The sequence below is a fragment of the Panulirus ornatus genome, chromosome 64 (assembly GCF_036320965.1).
Source record: "Panulirus ornatus isolate Po-2019 chromosome 64, ASM3632096v1, whole genome shotgun sequence".
Classification (NCBI taxonomy): Eukaryota; Metazoa; Arthropoda; class Malacostraca; order Decapoda; family Palinuridae; genus Panulirus; species Panulirus ornatus.
Window position 1 is genome coordinate 4,056,716 of NC_092287.1, and position 21,093 is coordinate 4,077,808.

Here is a 21,093-nt window from a genome sequence, read left to right on the forward strand (position 1 = left end):
AGTTGCTCCTGTTATCAATTTAATTTCAGGTAGACCCCATTTTTTTGTGAATGAGGTCCCTTTCCTCGAGAGTAAATCTTTCAAATATGAAATAACTTTGTTATTTCCAACTAGTGGTAACTAGAAATGGAAAATAAATCATTAATCCAAAATTTATTAATGGATTAACTTCATATCAATTATAATGGTTAAAGATCTATTGTATTTATATAGAATGTATGTGTGCAAGTGGCCATCTGGAAGCGTGTGGTGCCACGAGGTAAACAAACAGTGGCTGTCAAAACCACCTTACCAATTCATCAGATTTCACCTTCACAGAGAATACTTACCAAAGGAAAGAGGAGACGTGACATATATGGGTATTGGATGTAAATAACCTTCATGTAAGTAATGTATATGTTGAATAAATGCAGAGACAGTCGGTAATGTTTGTGTTCTGAATAATGTGTGGAGATGAGGCAGGCATTGACGCATTCAAGTGTAATACACTGGATTAAGTAAAGTTGCTTCTGACATAATAAGTAGCAACGAAAACGACTGACGTTTTCATTACCAGGTCTAGGCTAGATCTATAACATGAGGACGTGTCTAGTTATTGACAGAGCAGAAATAGGTAGCCACAGTTTGCGGGCACCAAAGAAGTAACATGAGTCATTAGAAATTTATTACGCCAGAGGAGCTTAACATAAAGCATTTTTTTTTATCATAAGTATAAGAAGAGTATGATTGAAAGAAGAATTTCTGTAACATCAATTAATGGTGAAATTATAGAAATACTCAAAGTTACATTTTAAAAGAAACTGCATAGTGTTATAAGGTCCACCACTTACTTTTCAGTATAAACTGATCAGAAAGGAATTAGTGTGTAGTATAGTACAGTACAGTATCCTGTGGCTAGATGATTAGATGCATGTAAAATTCATCACCTCTGAAATACGTTAAGCTAATAGGGCCTGATTTTTCTTTGTTTCAGACAGAAAGTATTACAGTGAAATCAAGAAATTACTCTCAAATACATAAGAAAATGTTTTGGCATGTGATTTTGGGATTATCATGCCTCAAACTCCTTCTGATTCCAGCATAGTGAGTAGTGAGAGATTTCTGTTTATCTACATATGTAGTATCATTCTGTCTACCTGTATATTATCAGTACCCCATTTCAAGTTGTGTCGATTGATCAGATTCATAAGGCTTCAGCAGCATCACTTACACATCCTTAACCAGTGCCCAGTGTGTTAAAATTAAGATTGGACTTCCACTGTAATAAAACTCCCTTCTTGAATTTTCACTTCACACACTTTAAGTTGGAGTGGAATTGGACAGGATGTATAAAGGACAGAAAATTTGTCGATTGCTTATAATTACTTTCTGTAAAAGGAAAGGGATTGTAAAAGTCAGTTTAAGAATTACTTTATATTAGAATAAGTCTCCTAAGCAGGTGGGCTGGAAACCCTCCCCTCCTTTTGTATTTTAACTTTCTAAAAGGGGAAACAGAAGAAGGAGTCATGCAGGGAGTGCTCATCCTCCTTGAAGGCTGAGATTGGGGTGTCTAAATGTGTGTGGATGTAGCCAAGATGAGAAAAAGGGAGAGATAGGTAATATGTTTGAGGAAAGGAACCTGGATGTTTTGGCTCTGAGTGAAACGAAGCTCAAGGGTAAAGGGGAAGAGTGGTTTGGGAATGTCTTGAGAGTAAAGTCAGGGGTTAGTGAGAGGACAAGGGCAAGGGAAGGAGTAGCACTACTCCTGAAACAGGAGTGGTGAGATTATGTGATAGAGTGTAAGAAAGTAAACTCTAGATTGATATGGGCAAAACTGAAAGTTGATGGAGAGAGATGGGTGATTATTGGTGCATATGCACTTGCGCATGAGAAGAAAGATCATGAGAGACAAGTGTTTTGGGAGCAGCTGAGTGAGTGTGTTAGTAGTTTTGATGCAGGTGACCAGGTTATAGTGATGGGTGATTTGAATGCAAAGGTGAGTAATGTGGCAGTTGAGGGAATAATTGGTGTACATGGGGTGTTCAGTGTTGTAAATGGAAATGGTGAAGAGGTTGTAGATTTATGTGCTGAAAAAGGACTGGTGATTGGGAATACCTGGTTTAAAAAGAGAGATATACATAAGTATACGTATGTAAGTAGGAGAGATGGCCAGAGAGCGTTATTGGATTACATGTTAATTGATAGGCGCGCGAAAGAGAGATTTTTGGATGTTAATGTGCTGAGAGGTGCAACTGGAGGGATGTCTGATCATTATCTTGTGGAGGCGAAGGTGAAAATTTGTAGAGGTTTTCAGAAAAGAAGAGAGAATGTTGGGGTGAAGAGAGTGGTGAGAGTAAGTGAGCGTGGGAAGGAAACTTGTGTGAGGAAGTACCAGGAGAGACTGAGTACAAAATGGAAAAAGGTGAGAACAAAGGAGGTAAAGGGAGTGGGGGAGGAATAGGATGTATTTAGGGAAGCAGTGATGGCTTGCGCAAAGGATGCTTGTGGCATGAGAAGCATGGGAGGTGGGCAGATTAGAAAGGGTAGTGAGTGGTGGGATGAAGAAGTAAGATTATTAGTGAAAGAGAAGAGAGAGGCATTTGGATGATTTTTGCAGGGAAATAATGCAGATGAGTGGGAGATGTATAAAAGAAAGAGGCTGGAGGTCAAGAGAAAAGTGTAAGAGGTGAAAAAGAGGGCAAATGAGAGTTGGGGTGAGAGAGTATCTTTAAATTTTAGGGAGAATAAAAAGATGTTTTGGAAGGAGGTAAATAAAGTGCGTAAGGCAAGGGAACAAATGGGAACTTCAGTGAAGGGGGTAATGGGAAGGTGATAACAAGTAGTGGTGATGTGAGAAGTTGGAGTGAGTATTCTGAAGGTTTGTTAAATGTGTTTGATGATAGAGTGGCAGATATAGGATGTTTTGGTTGAAGTGGTGTGCAAAGTGAGAGGGTTAGGGAAAATGATTTGGTAAACAGAGAAGAGGTAGTAAAAGCTTTGCGGAAGATGAAAGCCGGCAAAGCAACGGGTTTGGATGGTATTGCAGTGGAATTTATTAAAAAAGGGGGTTACTGTATTGTTAACTGGTTGGTGAGGTTATTTAATGTATGTATGACTCATGGTGAGGTCCTTGAGGATTGGCGGAATGCTTGCATAGTGCCATTGTACAGAGGCAAAGGGGATAAAAGTGATTGCTCAAATTACAGAGGTATAAGTTTGTTGAGTATTCCTGGGAAATTATATGGGAGGGTATTGATTGAGAGGGTGAAGACATGTACAGAGCATCAGATTGGGGAAGAGCAGTGTGGTTTCAGAAGTGGTAGAGGATGTGTGGATCAGGTGTTTGCTTTGAAGAATGTATGTGAGAAATACTTAGAAAAGCAAATGGATTTGTATGTAGCATTTATGGACCTGGAGAAGGCATATGATAGAGCTGATAGAGATGCTTTGTGGAAGGTATTAAGAATACATGGTGTGGGAGGCAAGTTGTTAGAAGCATTGAAAAGTTTTTATCGAGGATGTAAGGCATGTGTACATTTAGGAAGAGAGGAAAGTGATTGGCTCTCAGTGAATGTAGGTTTGTGGCAGGGGTGTGTGATGCCTCCATGGTTGTTTAATTTGTTTATGATTGGGTTGTTGGGGAGGTGAATGCAAGAGTGTTGGAAAGAGGGGCAAGTGTGCAGTCTGTTGTGGATGAGAGAGCTTGGGAAGTGAGTCAGTTGTTGCTCGCTGATGATACAGCACTGGTGGCTGATTCATGTGAGAAACTGCAGAAGCTGGTGACTGAGTTTGGTAAAGTGTGTGAAAGAAGAAAGCTGAGAGTAAATGTGAATAAGAGCATGGTTATTAGGTACAGTAGGGTTGAGGGACAAGTCAGTTGGGAGGTAAGTTTGAATGGAGAAAAACTGGAGGAAGTGAAGTGTTTTAGATATCTGGGAGTGGATTTGGCAGCGGATGGAACCATGGAAGTGGAAGTGAATCATAGGGTGGGGGAGGGGGCGAAAGTTCTGGGAGCCTTGAAAAATGTGTGGAAGTCGAGAACATTATCTTGGAAAGCAAAAATGGGTATGTTTGAAGGAATAGTGGTTCCAACAATGTTATGTGGTTGCGAGGTGTGGGCTATAGATAGAGTTGTGCGGAGGAGGGTGGATGTGCTGGAAATGAGATGTTTGAGGACAATATGTGGTGTGAGGTGGTTTGATTGAGTAAGTAATAATAGGGGAAGAGAGATTTGTGGTAATAAAAAGTGTGGCTGAGAGAGCGGAAGAGAGTGTTTTGAATTGCTTTGGTCACATGGAGAGAATGAGTGAGGAAAGATTGACCAAGAGGATATATGTGTCAGAGGTAGAGGGAATGAGGAGAAGTGGGAGACCAAATTGGAAGTGGAAAGATGGAGTGAAAAAGATTTTGAGTGATCGGAGCCTGAACATGCAGGAGGGTGAAAGGCGTGCAAGGAATAGAGTGAATTGGAATGATGTGGTATACAGGGGGTCAACTTGCTGTCAGTGGATTGAACCAGAGCATGTGAAGCGTCTGGGGTAAACCATAGAAAGTTCTGTGGGGCCTGGATGTGGAAAGGGAGCTGTGGTTTCGGTGCATTATACATGACAGCTAGAGACTGAGTGTGAACGAATGTGGCCTTTGTTGTCTTTTCCTAGCGCTGCCTCATGCACATGCGGGGGGAGGGGGTTGTTATTTCATGTGTGGCGGGGTGGTGATGGGAATGAATAAAGGCAGACAGTATGAAATATGTACATGTGTATATATGTATATATGTCTGTGTGTGTATATGTATGTATACGTTGGGGTGTACAGGTATGTATATTTGTGTATGTGGATGTGTATGTATACACATGTGTATGTGGGTGGGTTGGGCCATTCTTACGTCTGTTTCCTTGCGCTACCTCGCTAACGCGGGAGATAGCGACAAAGTAAGATAAATAAATAGATAAATAAGTCTCCTAAGCATAGCTTGCAGGTTGTGTGGTATTGTTGTTGTTATTCATGTCAAAAGGATCAGAAATCCCCTATTGAAGAGGGTTTTAAGTTAGATTTTTGTATTTAGATTAACTGTAGAGCAAGTTTTTAGAGAGACATACAATAAGGCACATAGGAAGGCATGTTTAGAAATTTCGACTATGCAGTTTGTATGGAAAACTTTTGAGTGAAGCTAAGAGCTTTTATAATTGAAATAATGCAAATGTGAGAGTAATTAGAGGTATGAGTAAGTGGTTTGGAATAGTTGTGGGAATGCATCAGAGTTGTGTAATGTCATTATGATTATGGAGAAAAATAATGGACGTTACCACAGTTTTTGTATCCATTGATGCTCTTTTGTATACTAAATCAGAAAAAGCACTGTGTGGAATGAAGGGCTGGTTTTATGATGTTTGTTATAGGAGGATGCTGAAGGTGAGTTCGAAAGTTGTGCCTCCTCCCTGCCTTGAACAGCTATGTTATGATGTTGAAAGTTGAACCTTCTTCCTCCCTTGAACAGCTAAGCTATGATTTTGAAAGTTCAACCTTCTTCCTCCCTTGAACAGCTAAGCCATAATTTTGAAAGCTTTAAGATGATTTTAAAAGTTGTGCCTCTTTCCTCTTTTGAACGACTAAGCTATGATTTTGGAAGTCATGTCTCCTTCGTCTCTTGAACATCTTAGCTATGGAATTAATTTTCCCCTCTTTTTATTAAGTTCTTATATCAGTTAGGTCTGTAGACACCTTTGGAGACCTAATTAAAATTTGCTGTTTCAGCTTTCTTTTTCCCTCTTCCTACATTCCTACAGTCTTTCTCCCTTCATATAATTTTTACAAACACTTAAAAGCTTTGATTAATTTGTTAATTCTTTTTGAGATACCTTATTTTCATGTTATCTGAGATGGTAATGATTTTGGACATGTTTTGCCCATGCCATGTCAATCACTGTAAAAAAAATCCCCACCCATATACTACTTCATGCTTTTCTCAATGTTTTTTTTTCAGTTGCTTTTGTTTCTATTTTGCCCTTGTAATGACCTTTGAAGAAACCTCCAAGTGATGGTGGTTAGGGTAGCAATGTGAAATAGAACATCTTATTCTTATCAGTGTAGAGAAAGATTAAGTTCAACGGAGGTTAGATAAAGGTTATTCAATACCTAACCTAACAAAGCGGTTTGGTGTTGGTAACATGGCCACATGCAGTGTCAGGAAGCAACACAGAGTTTAAGCAAGTGCAAATGAATAAAGATTTCTCAAATAGTCTACATATTTACTTCGATTACATACAAATGATATACAAAAACTACATCTGGTGTACAAAATCACCATGTCTGAAGTTACAAAATTTTCATGTCTGAATAGATATGCAACTCAAGCTGTGTTAATTACCAAGAAAGTCAAGCTTTATTTCCTTAATATAGGGGCTAATATGTCACAGGGAGAACATGTGTGAAACTTAACAAATCATCGCATAATACTGGCACTGGAAATTTTGATTATGTCATTAAAACGTCATTTTCTATCAGTTTCATTTAACAGTAGCTATTATTATTCCAGCCATTCTACTGACTTTGAGGTGCATCGTAACTGGCTAGCTATCACTCACAGCCTTCCAGTTGATAGATGGTATTTTGAGCAGACATCAGAGTGGACACTTGACTATCCTCCTCTCTTTGCCTGGTTTGAATGTATTTTAGCAAAGGTAAGAAAGTATTAAGTGTTCTTTCCTTGATTAATCGTCTTTTTGTTTCACTGAAAAATGAATTAGCGAAAGGCATATATCTTGTAGTGAGAGTTTTTTGACTAATGTGAGTAAACCCAGCTTGTGAGTTGCTTATGACAAATGCTTATCCTTAATCACTAGGTGAAACATCTCAAACTAAACAAGTGATTAGTTGGGTAGAGTATGCAAATCCAGTGTTTGCTGTTCACAGTGCCACCTGCCTTAAGGATGGAGATGCTATCCATCTGTTATGTTCCTGACCATCTTATCCAGACAAATTTTAACACAAGGACAATTGTTTCTTTTACTGTAAAAATTACTATTATAGTTGCTGCATACATCTAGCCTTACACTGTGATAATACAGTTACACTTTCTTCGACGACTTACGGGTGTCTATGATGCACGATAATTTTCCAGCTGTTAGGTTGTCTGTAGTATATATGGTTAAGATGTGGAGTCATCAGCAAGGAATTCTCTTTATTCATGTAAATATATGACAGTTATGTGTTTTTTCCTGATTTCATTCTATATATAACTAAACAGATAACACTTTTATGGTGTCTTACTAGGAGAAATTTTGTACATTCCATATGTATCATTTACATAATTTGTTACATATATGTATTTTTACATTTTGTATATATTGATTGTATTTGCTTAATATTTACTCACACAAAACACCACTGAGATGAATGAAAGAAATAAACTTTACCAGGGAAATTGTTTCTTTTGCTGTAAAAAGTACTAGTATAGTTACTGCATACATCTAGCCTTCTACTATGATAATGTAGTTACACTTTGATGATTTAGGGTGTCTTTGATGCTTTATATTTTTCCAACTGTGTTGCTAGGTTGTTAGTGATATAGATGGGCATACATCAGCTGGAAGGAGGTGAAAAAGGAAAGAGGTGGATGTCAGAGTGGAAAAGTTAATTTGAGAAGTAAGGAAGGGAAGTTGCTGAATCAAAAGGTGTAAGTGAAAGGAAGATGGAGAGTGTTTTGAAGAACTGATGAATAGGGAAGATGAGGCAGCATTTGTTATATTCATGGGTATGGAGGATGGAAGGAAAAGGATAAAAGTACAGGTGCCTATGGCAAGGAGGTAAAAAGGGCAATAATTAATGATGAAGTTGAAGTTAGGAAAAGTGCTTGGAGTGGAGGGCTAAATTGTTGAAATTTGGAGGAGAAAGTGTGATGGGGTGGATGCTTTTGAAATGCAATTTTGCATGGAAACAGAAGGTGGTGCTTGAGGATTAGGCAGAAGCAAGTATTGTTCCTTTTTTTAAAGAAAAATGTGCCAAAGATGCATGTAGCATCTATAGAGGAAGATGTGTGTAAAGTACACTAGGAAAAGTATATGCAAGAGTGCTGATTGTTAGAGTAATGGAAGTGACTGAATGCAAAGTAAATAAGGAGCAAGGGAGTTTCAGAAAGATTGAGGATTTGTGGGACAGACTTTTGTGATGAAAGTGATTGTGGAAAAGTGTCTAGTAATAGTATTAAAGTTGTATGCAGCTTTTATGGATCTTGAGAAGGCATATGATAAGAGTGAAGTGGAATGCTTTATGGGATATGTTAAGGATATATGGGGTAGGGAACAACTGTTGGATGTTGTGAAAGCCTTCTATAGAGTAGCAAATGCATGTTTAAGAGCAGATGGAGATTTGAATGAAAGTTTCATCATACATGTGGGTGTGAGGCAGGGCTGTGTGATGTCACTGTGGCTTTTTAACATATATATGGTTGGAGTGATAAGAAAGATGAAAACAAAACTAGGCAGATGAGGTGCAGAGATGGAATATGCTGTGAAGTATGGTGGCTAGTAAGAAGCCTGTCTGCGGATGATACTGTGTTGTTTGCCGAGAGTAAAGAGGAGTTCAAGAAGGTTGTAAGTTTGTTTTATGATGTGAGTAAACATAGCCGATTGAAGGTAAATGTGAGCAAAAGTAAAGTGATGGTATCTGAAAGGAAACATAGTGGAAGGATAGATTATGCAAAACCAACAAAGTGAAGGAGAAAGTGTACTAAACTGTGTAATAGATCTGGGGGGAGAAAGACTGGAAGAGGTGAAAGAAGTTAAGGAATCAGGTAAGTTTGATGATATGGAAGGAGAGTTACTGAGCTGTTTGATGATATGGAAGGAGAGGTATTGAGCTGTACAGGATAGAAGAGTGTCTGGGTCCCTTTATAGAATAATGAAGGGTAGAGGTTTGAGTATGGAGGTGAAGAAAGGAATGATAGGATGTATGAGAAATTTTGTATGGCAAGGAATGAATTGTAGGGTGCAGAGTGGGTGAAATGTAATACTTTGAGGTGGTTTGGGTATATGGAAAGAAGACAGAACATGGAGTTTACAAGGAGAGTGTATGACAGTATGACTGATGGGGTTGGTGTTAGAGGAAGACCACCTGTTACGTGGGGAAATAGAGGTGAAGAGTATTGGAGAGAGAAAAATGTTGGAAGAACGCCTGGAATGGTGCATTTGAGAAGCCAACCCCTTAATGGGAGTTTCTGGTGTGGCAGAGATATAGATAGATTGATAGATCAGCCAGGAAGTTAAATGAGGGAACAAAGGTGGAAAGTGACAGATGTGGCATGATGCAACTTACTGTGTAATGCTGTGCTGTGATGATGGCATGATGGAATGAAAGAGTTAAGACTGAGTAAGGGGAAGGGTTTTTTTACTCCATGTTGATTCAGTAAAATGTGATTGTAATTTGTCATTATTGTACTTGTTTGGGGAGAGGGGACCTCCAAGAGAACTGCTATAGAGTGAGGCATGGTGGTTGGTAGTATAATGGTTAGGGTTGCAAGAGACTAGTGCAGTTGTAGAGAACTGGGTGGCATTTTTTTTAAGGCTTCAGTCATAGACAAAAGTTCACATAGAGACCAGACCTTAAATGAAATAAGAAGAGGTTTGTTGAGAGGGAGAAGTGAGAAACAGGGAAATATTTTCTTAGAAATTTTGAAGGAAATGGAAAATCCACCATTTGAAATGGGCCAGGTCATAATTGTTGGGAAAGACATTAAATTGGAGTTATACAGCTCAAGTTTAGAGGAGAACATAGACTAAAGTTCACATAGAGACCAGACCTTAAATGAAATAAAAACTTTGTTGAGGGAGAAATGAGAAACAATGAAAAATTTTCCTCAAAATTTTGGAGGAAATGGAAAACCCACCGTTTGAAATGGGCCAGGTCATAGTTGTTAAGAAAGTCACTAGATTATAGAGAGTTCCAGAGCTTAAGGAGGTCCCCTCTCCCCCAAAAATACAGTATTGAAATTTTACATTCATTCTATAATGAGTCAACAAACAATAAAAACCCCTTCCCCTTACTCAATCTTCATTCCACCAGCATTACACTGAAAGTTGCATTGTGCCTACTTTTGAGTTTCTTACTTCTACAAAGTAATTATGTGAAGCAGTAGCTTCACAACTATTATGTGGTCTAGCTAATGGTGGGAACACACAAGCAGTCAGTTCTTTGGAGCAGAATCCAAAATAACACTTGCAGAAAAGGGTAAATGTCCCATTTTGGCTTAGGACATAACTTGTAAGAGACATTTGATAAGTTAAAATTGCTTTAGACTCTTCCCTGTTTAGTAAGTAGGTATGAAGAGGTAGATTGTAGAAGTAATTGGAAGGAACATTAGATAGGAGCCTGTGGAAACACTTTGGTAGAGTTGCCCTCTACCAGTGGCCTGTTAAGGGTGAGGCATTAGAGGCTTTAGTGGTGGCTCTGGAGTTCATGAGTTGTGGAGACTTATGCCATGGCCACCCCCATGAGGGAGTTCCAGGGGGGAACAGGCATTAGAAATATAGATGGAATAGATAGATAGAACCTCCCAGATGTGAAAGCAGTACTCCAAAAAAGGAAGGATCAAACTTTGATGTGGATGGAGAAATCGTTCAGAAGAAAAGAATTTATGACATTTAGACATTTATCCCTGGGGATAGGGGAGAAAGAATACTTCCCACGTATTCCCTGCGTTTCGTAGAAGGTGACTAAAAGAGGGGGGAGCGGGGGGCTGGAAATCCTCCCCTCATGTTTTTTTTGTTTTTTTTTTCAAAAGAAGGAACAGAGAGGGGGGGGCCAGGTGAGGATATTCCTTCAAAGGCCCAGTCCTTTGTTCTTAATGCTACCTTGCTAACGCTGGAAATGGCGAATAGTATGAAGGAAAGAAGACAGGACTCCTGATTTCTTAGAGACAGATGTAGCTAGTTGTGAGGTTTCCAGTAGGTAAGTTGTTATGGTAATACCAAGTATGTCCATTGTGTTAAGAGGTGGAATTGTTGATCCATCAAAAGGGTAAGAAATTTATTAGTGGCATTGGTGTTACTTTTTGTTTTGTTGCACAGTTGTTGAATATTTGTGAATGCTGAACAACCAGTGATTGTTATGAGTGCTCGGTTTTGTGTGGTTTGAATACAGACATGTTTGACCAGATGAAACATATATGGCTTGTATTTCAGTTAGCATGGTACTTCGACCCTAAGATGCTGGATGTGAGGAATCACAACTATGCCTCGTACATGACAGTCCTTTTCCAGCGTCTGTCTGTTATTATAACAGACTTTGTGTATGCATATGGATGCAAAATGTAAGTTATAATGCCTGGTAGGCCAAAATGCCTTTGCATGGTTGCTATGTATATGTTCATTATTACTTTTAGCAATTAGAGAATATCAGGACTTGGATCATAACATACCTTGGAATTATTGTGTCGTACTATATGATTCACCCACTCAGATGAAATACTTATATAAAAAAGTGATACTGCAGGGAAAATCATATTTTTGGCTCTGAAAATACCAAGACAAATCAGGATATTCTGTATCAAATCTGGATTTGTTTGGTGAGTAAGGGAGAAAAGTGGGCTTCAGTTGTGATTTGCAAGGTAGAAACTCATGATAAATGGTTATGTACTATCATTATTAAAACATTTTTTACTGTATACTGTATTAAGAAATGATAATACTGAAGTCATATTAAGATTTTTTTTCATTATGTATTTTTAGATGCTGTGAGCAGGTTGGTCGATCCTGTGGTAGGAGAGAGGACGTGGTTTACCCACTTTTCATCGTTCTCTTTGGAAATGCTGGACTCCTGTTGGTTGATCATATCCACTTCCAGTACAATGGCTTCCTTTATGGTATCATGTTCCTGTCTATAGCAAGGCTTCTGCAGGTAGGAAATTTGGCATGAATATTCTCTTTTGTGATGCTGCTGCTACTCTGTAGATGATAAACAAAGTTTTGCCCTTCTTATTTGTCATTATAGCATAGACATTAAGCTATTTAGATGCTGCTATTGTTCTTCATAGGTAATGTATATAGTATACTAAGCACAAATAGGAAAAAAAGCTTTTCGGAGGAACACTTTGTAAAATCTCTGACAAAAGCATTGAGGTTTCCATGAATTTAAGAAATGTGATGAGGATTTTTTCAAAGCTTGTTTTACATAGAGGAGTGAAAGATGGATGTACTTAGAACTTGCAGTCTAATTAGAGCTGAGCCAGTTCTTGCTCTCTTCTCTACAGGGAATAAGGAACATAAGGGGAGGGAGCGGGGGGCTGGAAATCCTCCCTTCTCATTATTTTTTTTTAATTTTCCAAAAGGAACAGAGAACGGGGCCAGGTAAGGATATTCCCTCAAAGGACCATTCCTCTGTTCTTAACGCTACCTCGCTAATGCGGGAAATGGCGAATAGTTTAAAAAAAAAAAAAAAAAGTGTGATGAAGTATAAAGTTCATATTTTATGTAGGCTTTCCTTGAATTAATTCAGTTTTGTATGCATTTTCCATTATGTTAAAGGCATATTGGATGCTAGAACTGTGTTAGTGGTATGTTGTGGTGTTGTTTATTTATTTAAGAAGTTCTACATCGTTAGAGAAATTTTAGACATTTTTTGTAAAAAGGCTGCAGCATGAAAGCATTGTTTAAAAGATATTATAATAATCTTGTAAAGAAGATGAGGAAATGTTGAAATTTGCAAGAAGAATCAGAGAATGTGTTTAAAGACTGTTTAGGTTTGTTTGAGAGGTATAAGATGATTAGATTATTGGTGAAATGTTTTGTGACTGTTTGAGCAATTATGGAGGTGAGTTGGAGGAGTTTTATTGTGTTGGAGAATTATAGATAAATTGGAGGCAGTAACTTAGGTGTTGGAGTGCTGATAGAACTTCAAGAATGCTTTAACATTTGAACATTTGATGTATATGAATTTGCCTGAAGTTCATTTTGTTTAACATTTGAATATATTAACTATTATTTAATAGAGCTGCGTCTAAAGCAATTTAACTTGTAATTTTTTCTAGCCTGATCTCAAAATGTAACCCACCACGCTGTTGGCTCTTTTCTTTATTATATTGATATTACTTTGGTTTCTACTCCCAAGAGCTGGCTGCTTGTGTACCTCTTTCTTAAGCCAGGCCACACAATACTTGTCAAGCCACTGCAACATAGAATCACTGTGAAGTTTTATGGTATCTTTAAGATGGGCATTACTTTCACTATTAAGCTTTGGATCTATCTATTGCTTCATGTCTTCCCAAAAATCCCTAACAACTTTGATGTGCTCAGTTTTATAAGGCAGGCTTTCCACCTCTTCAGAAACTCTAGGACTATTATTTTACTTTATTGTTTAGTCTTTTGCTTTTTGTTGAAGGTTTCACCTGAGTGAGAAATTTTATCTAAGACTGGAACCTTTGACAGTAAAGGAAAGATAACTGTGACTTGCTGTATGTGGTGGCTTTGTGATGCCCATTCCTCTAAGAACACCCCAAGGGGATGGCTATGGAAAAAGTCTCCATACCTGGTAACCTCGAGACCAAAGTCTCAGTGTAACCAGTTTTGGGCTTATATCTTGATTTACTGTCCAAAGCAATATCTTTTGCTGCAGTATCCACAGGTCACCCCATTGAGGCTTGTACAGTTATCACTCGGGTTAAAACAGATTTTCTATACTGAGAATACTTTCAAGTATGGATTTTCATATCAGATCTTCCCTGTATGACTACTTGAGTGTATGTTATAATTGTAATAATACAAACAGATGCCCCCTTCTACAAGACTATTGAATTAGTTCATGAAACAATGGGATAGGGGTACTTCCTTGATTGCATTGCAGTACAGTACTGATGGAGGATTGGCTACCTTGATTCATAGTATTTTGTGAATATGGCAGTTTGGGTTTTAAGTAATGTTTCAGTAATGCTTGAAATGATAGTATGATTATAACTGAAGTTAATGCCGTTACTATGTGTCTGCATGTAAAAGTGTCCATACTCAGTACTCAGTTGTATACTTATGATTATTATATGAATATGAAGTAGAAAATACCATTAATGTGACAAATTAGAAGAGAATAAACAAGATAGGGCTAAGGGAGTTTACCTGAGTTTACATGAGAAAGACAGACAACAGGAGGCCTGATTGGCCCACAACTGGGCTGTCTGGTGAAAAGGAAAAGGTGAGCCTGGCAAGAAAATGTAATTCTGCTCAGCTTTTTTTTAAGCTATCACACCTCCCTGCTGCTGCACATTATCCTTTTAGTGTCCCTGTTACCTCTGTCATTTGTACAGTTTATTTCTGGCATTTTTCTCAGAGTATACCTGAATTTATAAGTTATTTGTCTAAGTGACTGTTGAAGGTATGTATATTTATAGTCTTAGCATTCATCGCATCTAACAGTAACTTATTCCAGTGCTCAACACACCTAGCTTTGAGCTTTATTTCATTTGTCCTGGTAAATATTTTTTCTTTTATTTTGAAAAGGTGTTCATTATTTACTTTATTGAACTTGTTTAGAATTTTGAACACTTGGATAGAGTCACCAGGAATTCTACATTTTTTAAGGGAGAAGAGATCCAATCGTTTTAGCCTCTCTTTGTATGCTAGATTTCTAAGAGATTGGATCAATTTTGTCATGCATCTTTGTACTTGCTCTAATTTTTCTTCATCTTTTTTTTATAGTATAGGGACCAAAACTGGACTGCATATTCAAAGTGTGGTCTTATTAGAGAATTATAGAGTGCGAGAATTGTTTCTGGTGTCTTGTAATTTATGTTCCTGGCTATGAAACCTAACATTTGGTTGCCTTTCTTGCTTGCTGTTTGAGACTGTTCATTGTACTTCATATTGTTGCTAATGACAACTCCAAGGTTCTTTTCTTCATTTACTTTAGTTACACAATTTCTGAAGTTTTTAGTCATAACTTATGTTGTCTCCAAAGTGCATAACTTTACAGTTGTCTAGATTAAACTTCAGTTGCCATCTGTCCGAACTCTCTGAATAATTTCATATCTCTGAATAATTTCATAGTCCTGCCTCCCTGCAGCTCTACCTCCTAGCTTAGTATCATCATTAATGTATATTATGAGAAAAACTGGGCCTAAGACTGACCCCTGTGGCATGCCACTTGTTATGTCTAGCCTGTCAGAGGCTTCGCCATTAAATACTACATTGTGCTTTCTACCGGTAAGACAGCCTTTGATCCACATACAGAGTTCTTCACTGATTCTGTGTGCTTTGAGTTTATGGAAAAATCTCTTGTGAGGTATTTTATTGAAAGCCTTTTTGAAATCCAAATGTACTATGTCATATGGTACTTTTTCATCCCATTTCTGATAAATGACATTGGAGAATTCCAGCAAATTTGTCAGGCAGGATCTTTTATTGAGGAAACCATATTGGTTGTCTGATATGATTTTGTGATCTAAAACGTGACAATGTTATCTCATATTTTTTTTCATCATCTAACTTAACACTGACGGAGGGCTAATTGTGTGGTAGGTAAGGCACACTTCTTGTCTCCTTTTTTAGATATAGGAGTAACATTTGCTAGTTTCCAGTCAGTTGGCACCTGACCATCCAGTAGAGATTTGTTGATTATTTTTGTCATGGGGCATATCAACTGTCTCCTGACCTCTTATTAAAATCTTGGAGCTAACTTATCATGGCTGTTAGATTTGTTAGGGTTTGATTGGTTCAGGTATTTAAGCACTTGAGAGCTTTTTATTTCTCTAACCTTCAGCTCTTCTTCATTAGATCCTTGAAACATTTTCACTGGTTGCGGTATGCGAGATGTTTCTTTAATTGTGAATATGGAGGTAAAGAATAATTTAGTATGGTAGCCATTTCCTTGTTGTCAGTAGTTGGTGTGACATGTTTGTTTCGTAATGGTCCAGTTCCATCTTTTACTGACTACCTCTGTTTTATGTATTTGAAGAATTCCTTAGGCTTATTCTTAACTTTCAAGGAAATTCTTTTTCCTTGCATTTACTCTGTCTTTGACCTTTTTACACTCTCTTTGGATTTTGATTAATTCCTGGTGATTTCCATTGGTTCCTATTGATTTGAATTTCTTATATGTTTTCTTCTTTTTGCAAAGTAGTCCTTCTGTTCTCCTATTCATCCATGATGGTTTTGAAATATTTCAAGTTCTTTTCATAATCCGTGGAATATGTTTATTTTCAGTCTCGAGTAGTGTGATTTTAGAATTATTCCACATTTCCTGTACTGTGTGAACGTCAAGAAGTTTTATCCAATTGGTATTGTTGATTTCATGTCTAATGTTTTCAAAATTTACCTGCCAGTAATCTGGGATTAAGAATCTACTGTCATTTATTTCATAATCTAAATTTATCTCTAATATAATCAAACTGTGATCGCTGTTTGACAAGCTCTTGCCTACTTCGCAAGAGTTGATTAAGTTTGTGTCGGTGCTGAGGACAAGATCAAGAATGTTTGGACTGTTGAAGTATCATATTATTATAACCTCTTTACTGTTTACTATAGTTTTAATTTCATCATATAGCATCTTATTGTCGTCTTCTTTTTGCTTGGGACGTCTGTCAATAATACTGAGACGTTGTTTACTTTTGAACTTGATGGTGATGTCCAGTATAAAGAGAGAGTCATAAGTGTGTGTGTCTACCTTGCTTATCTTAATAGCACTTAGATTATTATCATCGTAGATCAAAACAACACCACCTACCCTGTATAAGCGATTTTCGTAAATAATTTGTATCAGTGTATTGCAGACTGGGTGATTAAGCGTTTATTCTCAGAGTTTACCCATGTTTCTGAGATTACAATAATGTTTGGCTTTTCAGTAACTGCATATGATATTGCATTTCATAATGATGCTCTTGGCATTTGTGTATGATAAAGTCATTTCCCTTGGATTTGATTTCTGGACTGAATTTGCCTTTATCTTTACTGTTGGCATGTGTTTGTATTATCACTGTTGATGTCTGTGTGTGCAGCAGCGGGAGAGACACGGTTCGCCATCTGTTTTAGGTTTGCTGCCTTACTCTGACCCTCCCCACATTGGACCAACCCTACCAGTCTTGGTCCTAAAAGTCACCTGAAAGTTGACCTGAAGGCGTGCTAATTCACTACTTATACTGCCTGAGTTGTCTCCAACTGACTCTACTTGACCTTTCTTTGCTAATTCCTCTGCCTGAGAGGTGTTCAGTGTAAAGTGCCATAATAATAAATGGTAAACGGTTTGCCTTCGGTGCTTGATGTTACAGGCTTAGTGAACTTCAGTTTATAGGACCTAGTGTCTTTTATTGAAGATTTTCTGAAATGAGTATTATATGCCATAAGATATGGTGCTTTTTACCATAATTTGTTGATCCATTTCTTTCAAAAACTTGGGTCAACCTGAATATGAGACAAAAATTAATGGTTTCTTGGGCAAAAAATCAAGGGGTGACCTATACATGAGGTTGACTTATAGACGAATATATATGGTACTCAGGTTTTTGATGATTGTGTCAGATTAATTTCATGATAGAATGTTAACAAGAACTTTCATTTTTCAGAGAAGAGAAGTTGAGGCAACATTCTGGTTCTCTGTCCTGCTGAACCTGAAGCACATCTACTTGTATATTGCTCCAGCTTACTTTATTTACCTGTTACGTTCCTATTGCTTCTCATCAACACCTGAAGGCTATATACGATGGCGCTCACTCTCTCTGTTTCGTTTCATGAAGCTTGGAGTAACAGTGGTAGCAGTTTTTGCCTTGTCATTTGGACCATTCATTTTGAAAGGACAACTTAATCAGGTAAGATTTATCTTGCTGTTTCAATTTTTCTTTTGATTTTTAAGCATAACAAAAAGCTGAAGATAATACAATCTTCCAACCCATCCTAACTTTGTGTGGAGCTGTATGAAAGTTGGCTGTTTGTATGTTCAGCATTTGCTAGACCACACAATCCTTGACAAGTCAGATTGTCTTACAGTTACTGCATGGATATTTGGTAACTTGAGTATGGGCCATTGCAATTCTGCTTCTATATTTTACACTGTAGTGATGGGCAGGTTGTTACCTTTGCATGTTGTTACACAACACAGGATAACACTATCTTAAATTTAAGGGATAAAATTAGACACCAGGATTAAAACTACTTATTATTATTATTATTATTATTTTATATTTTTTTATTATACTTTGTCGCTGTCTCCCGCGTTTGCGAGGTAGCGCAAGGAAACAGACGAAAGAAATGGCCCAACCCCCCCCATACACATGTATATACATACGTCCACACACGCAAATATACATACCTACACAGCTTTCCATGGTTTACCCCAGACGCTTCACATGCCTTGATTCAATCCACTGACAGCACGTCAACCCCGGTATACCACATCGCTCCAATTCACTCTATTCCTTGCCCTCCTTTCACCCTCCTGCATGTTCAGGCCCCGATCACACAAAATCTTTTTCACTCCATCTTTCCACCTCCAATTTGGTCTCCCTCTTCTCCTCGTTCCCTCCACCTCCGACACATATATCCTCTTGGTCAATCTTTCCTCACTCATTCTCTCCATGTGCCCAAACCACTTCAAAACACCCTCTTCTGCTCTCTCAACCACGCTCTTTTTATTTCCACACATCTCTCTTACCCTTACGTTACTCACTCGATCAAACCACCTCACACCACACATTGTCCTCAAACATCTCATTTCCAGCACATCCATCCTCCTGTGCACAACTCTATCCATAGCCCACGCCTCGCAACCATACAACATTGTTGGAACCACTATTCCTTCAAACATACCCATTTTTGCTTTCCGAGATAATGTTCTCGACTTCCACACATTCTTCAAGGCTCCCAGAATTTTCGCCCCCTCCCCCACCCTATGATCCACTTCCGCTTCCATGGTTCCATCCGCTGCCAGATCCACTCCCAGATATCTAAAACACTTCACTTCCTCCAGTTTTTCTCCATTCAAACTCACCTCCCAATTGACTTGACCCTCAACCCTACTGTACCTAATAACCTTGCTCTTATTCACATTTACTCTTAACTTTCTTCTTCCACACACTTTACCAAACTCAGTCACCAGCTTCTGCAGTTTCTCACATGAATCAGCCACCAGCGCTGTATCATCAGCGAACAACAACTGACTCACTTCCCAAGCTCTCTCATCCCCAACAGACTTCATACTTGCCCCTCTTTCCAAAACTCTTGCATTTACCTCCCTAACAACCCCATCCATAAACAAATTAAACAACCATGGAGACATCACACACCCCTGTTATTATTATTATACTTTGTCGCTGTCTCCCACGTTAGGGAGGTAGTGCAAGGAAACAGATGAAAGAATGGCCCACCCCACCCATATACACATGTATATACATACATGTCCACACACACACATATACATACCTGTACATCTCAGTGTATATATATATATATATATATATATATATATATATATATATATATATATATATATATATTTTTTTTTTTTTTTTTTTTTTTTTTATACTTTGTCGCTGTCTCCCGCGTTTGCGAGGTAGCGCAAGGAAACAGACGAAAGAAATGGCCCAACCCCCCCCCATGCACATGTATATACATACGTCCACACACGCAAATATTCATACCTACACAGCTTTCCATGGTTTTCCCCAGACGCTTCACATGCCTTGATTCAATCCACTGACAGCACGTCAACCCCGGTATACCACATCGCTCCAATTCACTCTATTCCTTGCCCTCCTTTCACCCTCCTGCATGTTCAGGCCCCGATCACACAAAATCTTTTTCACTCCATCTTTCCACCTCCAATTTGGTCTCCCTCTTCTCCTCGTTCCCTCCACCTCCGACACATATATCCTCTTGGTCAATCTTTCCTCACTCATTCTCTCCATGTGCCCAAACCACTTCAAAACACCCTCCTCTGCTCTCTCAACCACGCTCTTTTTATTTCCACACATCTCTCTTACCCTTACGTTACTCACTCGATCAAACCACCTCACACCACACATTGTCCTCAAACATCTCATTTCCAGCACATCCATCCTCCTGCGCACAACTCTATCCATAGCCCACGCCTCGCAACCATACAACATTGTTGGAACCACTATTCCTTCAAACATACCCATTTTTGCTTTCCGAGATAATGTTCTCGACTTCCACACATTCTTCAAGGCCCCAGAATTTTCGCCCCCTCCCCCACCCTATGATCCACTTCCGCTTCCATGGTTCCATCCGCTGCCAGATCCACTCCCAGATATCTAAAACACTTCACTTCTCCAGTTTTTCTCCATTCAAACTCACCTCCCAATTGACTTGACCCTCAACCCTACTGTACCTAATAACCTTGCTCTTATTCACATTTACTCTTAACTTTCTTCTTCCACACACTTACCAAACTCAGTCACCAGCTTCTGCAGTTTCTCACATGAATCAGCCACCAGCGCTGTATCATCACGAACAACAACTGACTCACTTCCCAAGCTCTCTCATCCCCAACAGACTTCATACTTGCCCCTCTTTCCAAAACTCTTGCATTTACCTCCCTAACAACCCCATCCATAAACAAATTAAACAACCATGGAGACATCACACACCCAACCTGTTATAATTATTCATAACTTTTCACTGCTTGTCTTATATATATATATATATATATATTTTTTTTTTTTTTCCCAAAAGAAGGAACAGAGGGGGCCAGGTGAGGATATTCCAAAAAAGCTCCAGTCCTCTGTTCTTAACGCTACCCCGCTAACACGGGAAATGGCGAATAGTTTAAAAGAAAAAGAAAGAAATATATATACACACACAGACATATACATATATACACATGTACATAATTCATACTGTCTGCCTTTATTTCATGAAATGAAAACCCCCTCCCTCGCATAAAACAAGGTCACTTCGTTCACACTCATCTCTAGCTGTCATGTATATGCACTGAAACCACAGTCCCTTTCACATCCAGGTCCCACAATACTTTCAATGGTTCTCCAATCCTACACATCCTGTCAAGCGCCCCCCGTATACCACATCGTTCCATTCACTCTATTCCTTGCCTCCTTTCACCCTCCTGCATGTTCAGGCCCAATCACTCAAAATCTTTTTCACTCCATCTTTCCACCTCCAATTTGGT

The 21,093-nt window shown here is 38.5% G+C and overlaps 1 protein-coding gene across 2 annotated transcripts in view; it reads left to right on the top strand.

The window, feature by feature from the left end:
- Nucleotides 1-244: 244 nt before the first annotated feature.
- Nucleotides 245-21,093, top strand: part of xit (ALG6/ALG8 family glucosyltransferase xit) — a 36,042-nt gene continuing 15,193 nt past the window's right edge. Inside the window, exons 1-6 of one of the 2 annotated variants that reach the window (XM_071657522.1) lie at nt 245-383; nt 974-1,083; nt 6,515-6,659; nt 11,157-11,284; nt 11,703-11,871; nt 17,516-17,758. In XM_071657522.1, coding sequence (XP_071513623.1) covers nt 1,025-1,083; nt 6,515-6,659; nt 11,157-11,284; nt 11,703-11,871; nt 17,516-17,758 — 744 coding nt within the window. In that variant the 5' untranslated portion in view covers nt 245-383; nt 974-1,024. The remainder of the gene's footprint in view (nt 384-973; nt 1,084-6,514; nt 6,660-11,156; nt 11,285-11,702; nt 11,872-17,515; nt 17,759-21,093) is intronic. The other variant, XM_071657523.1, reaches the window with a different exon arrangement.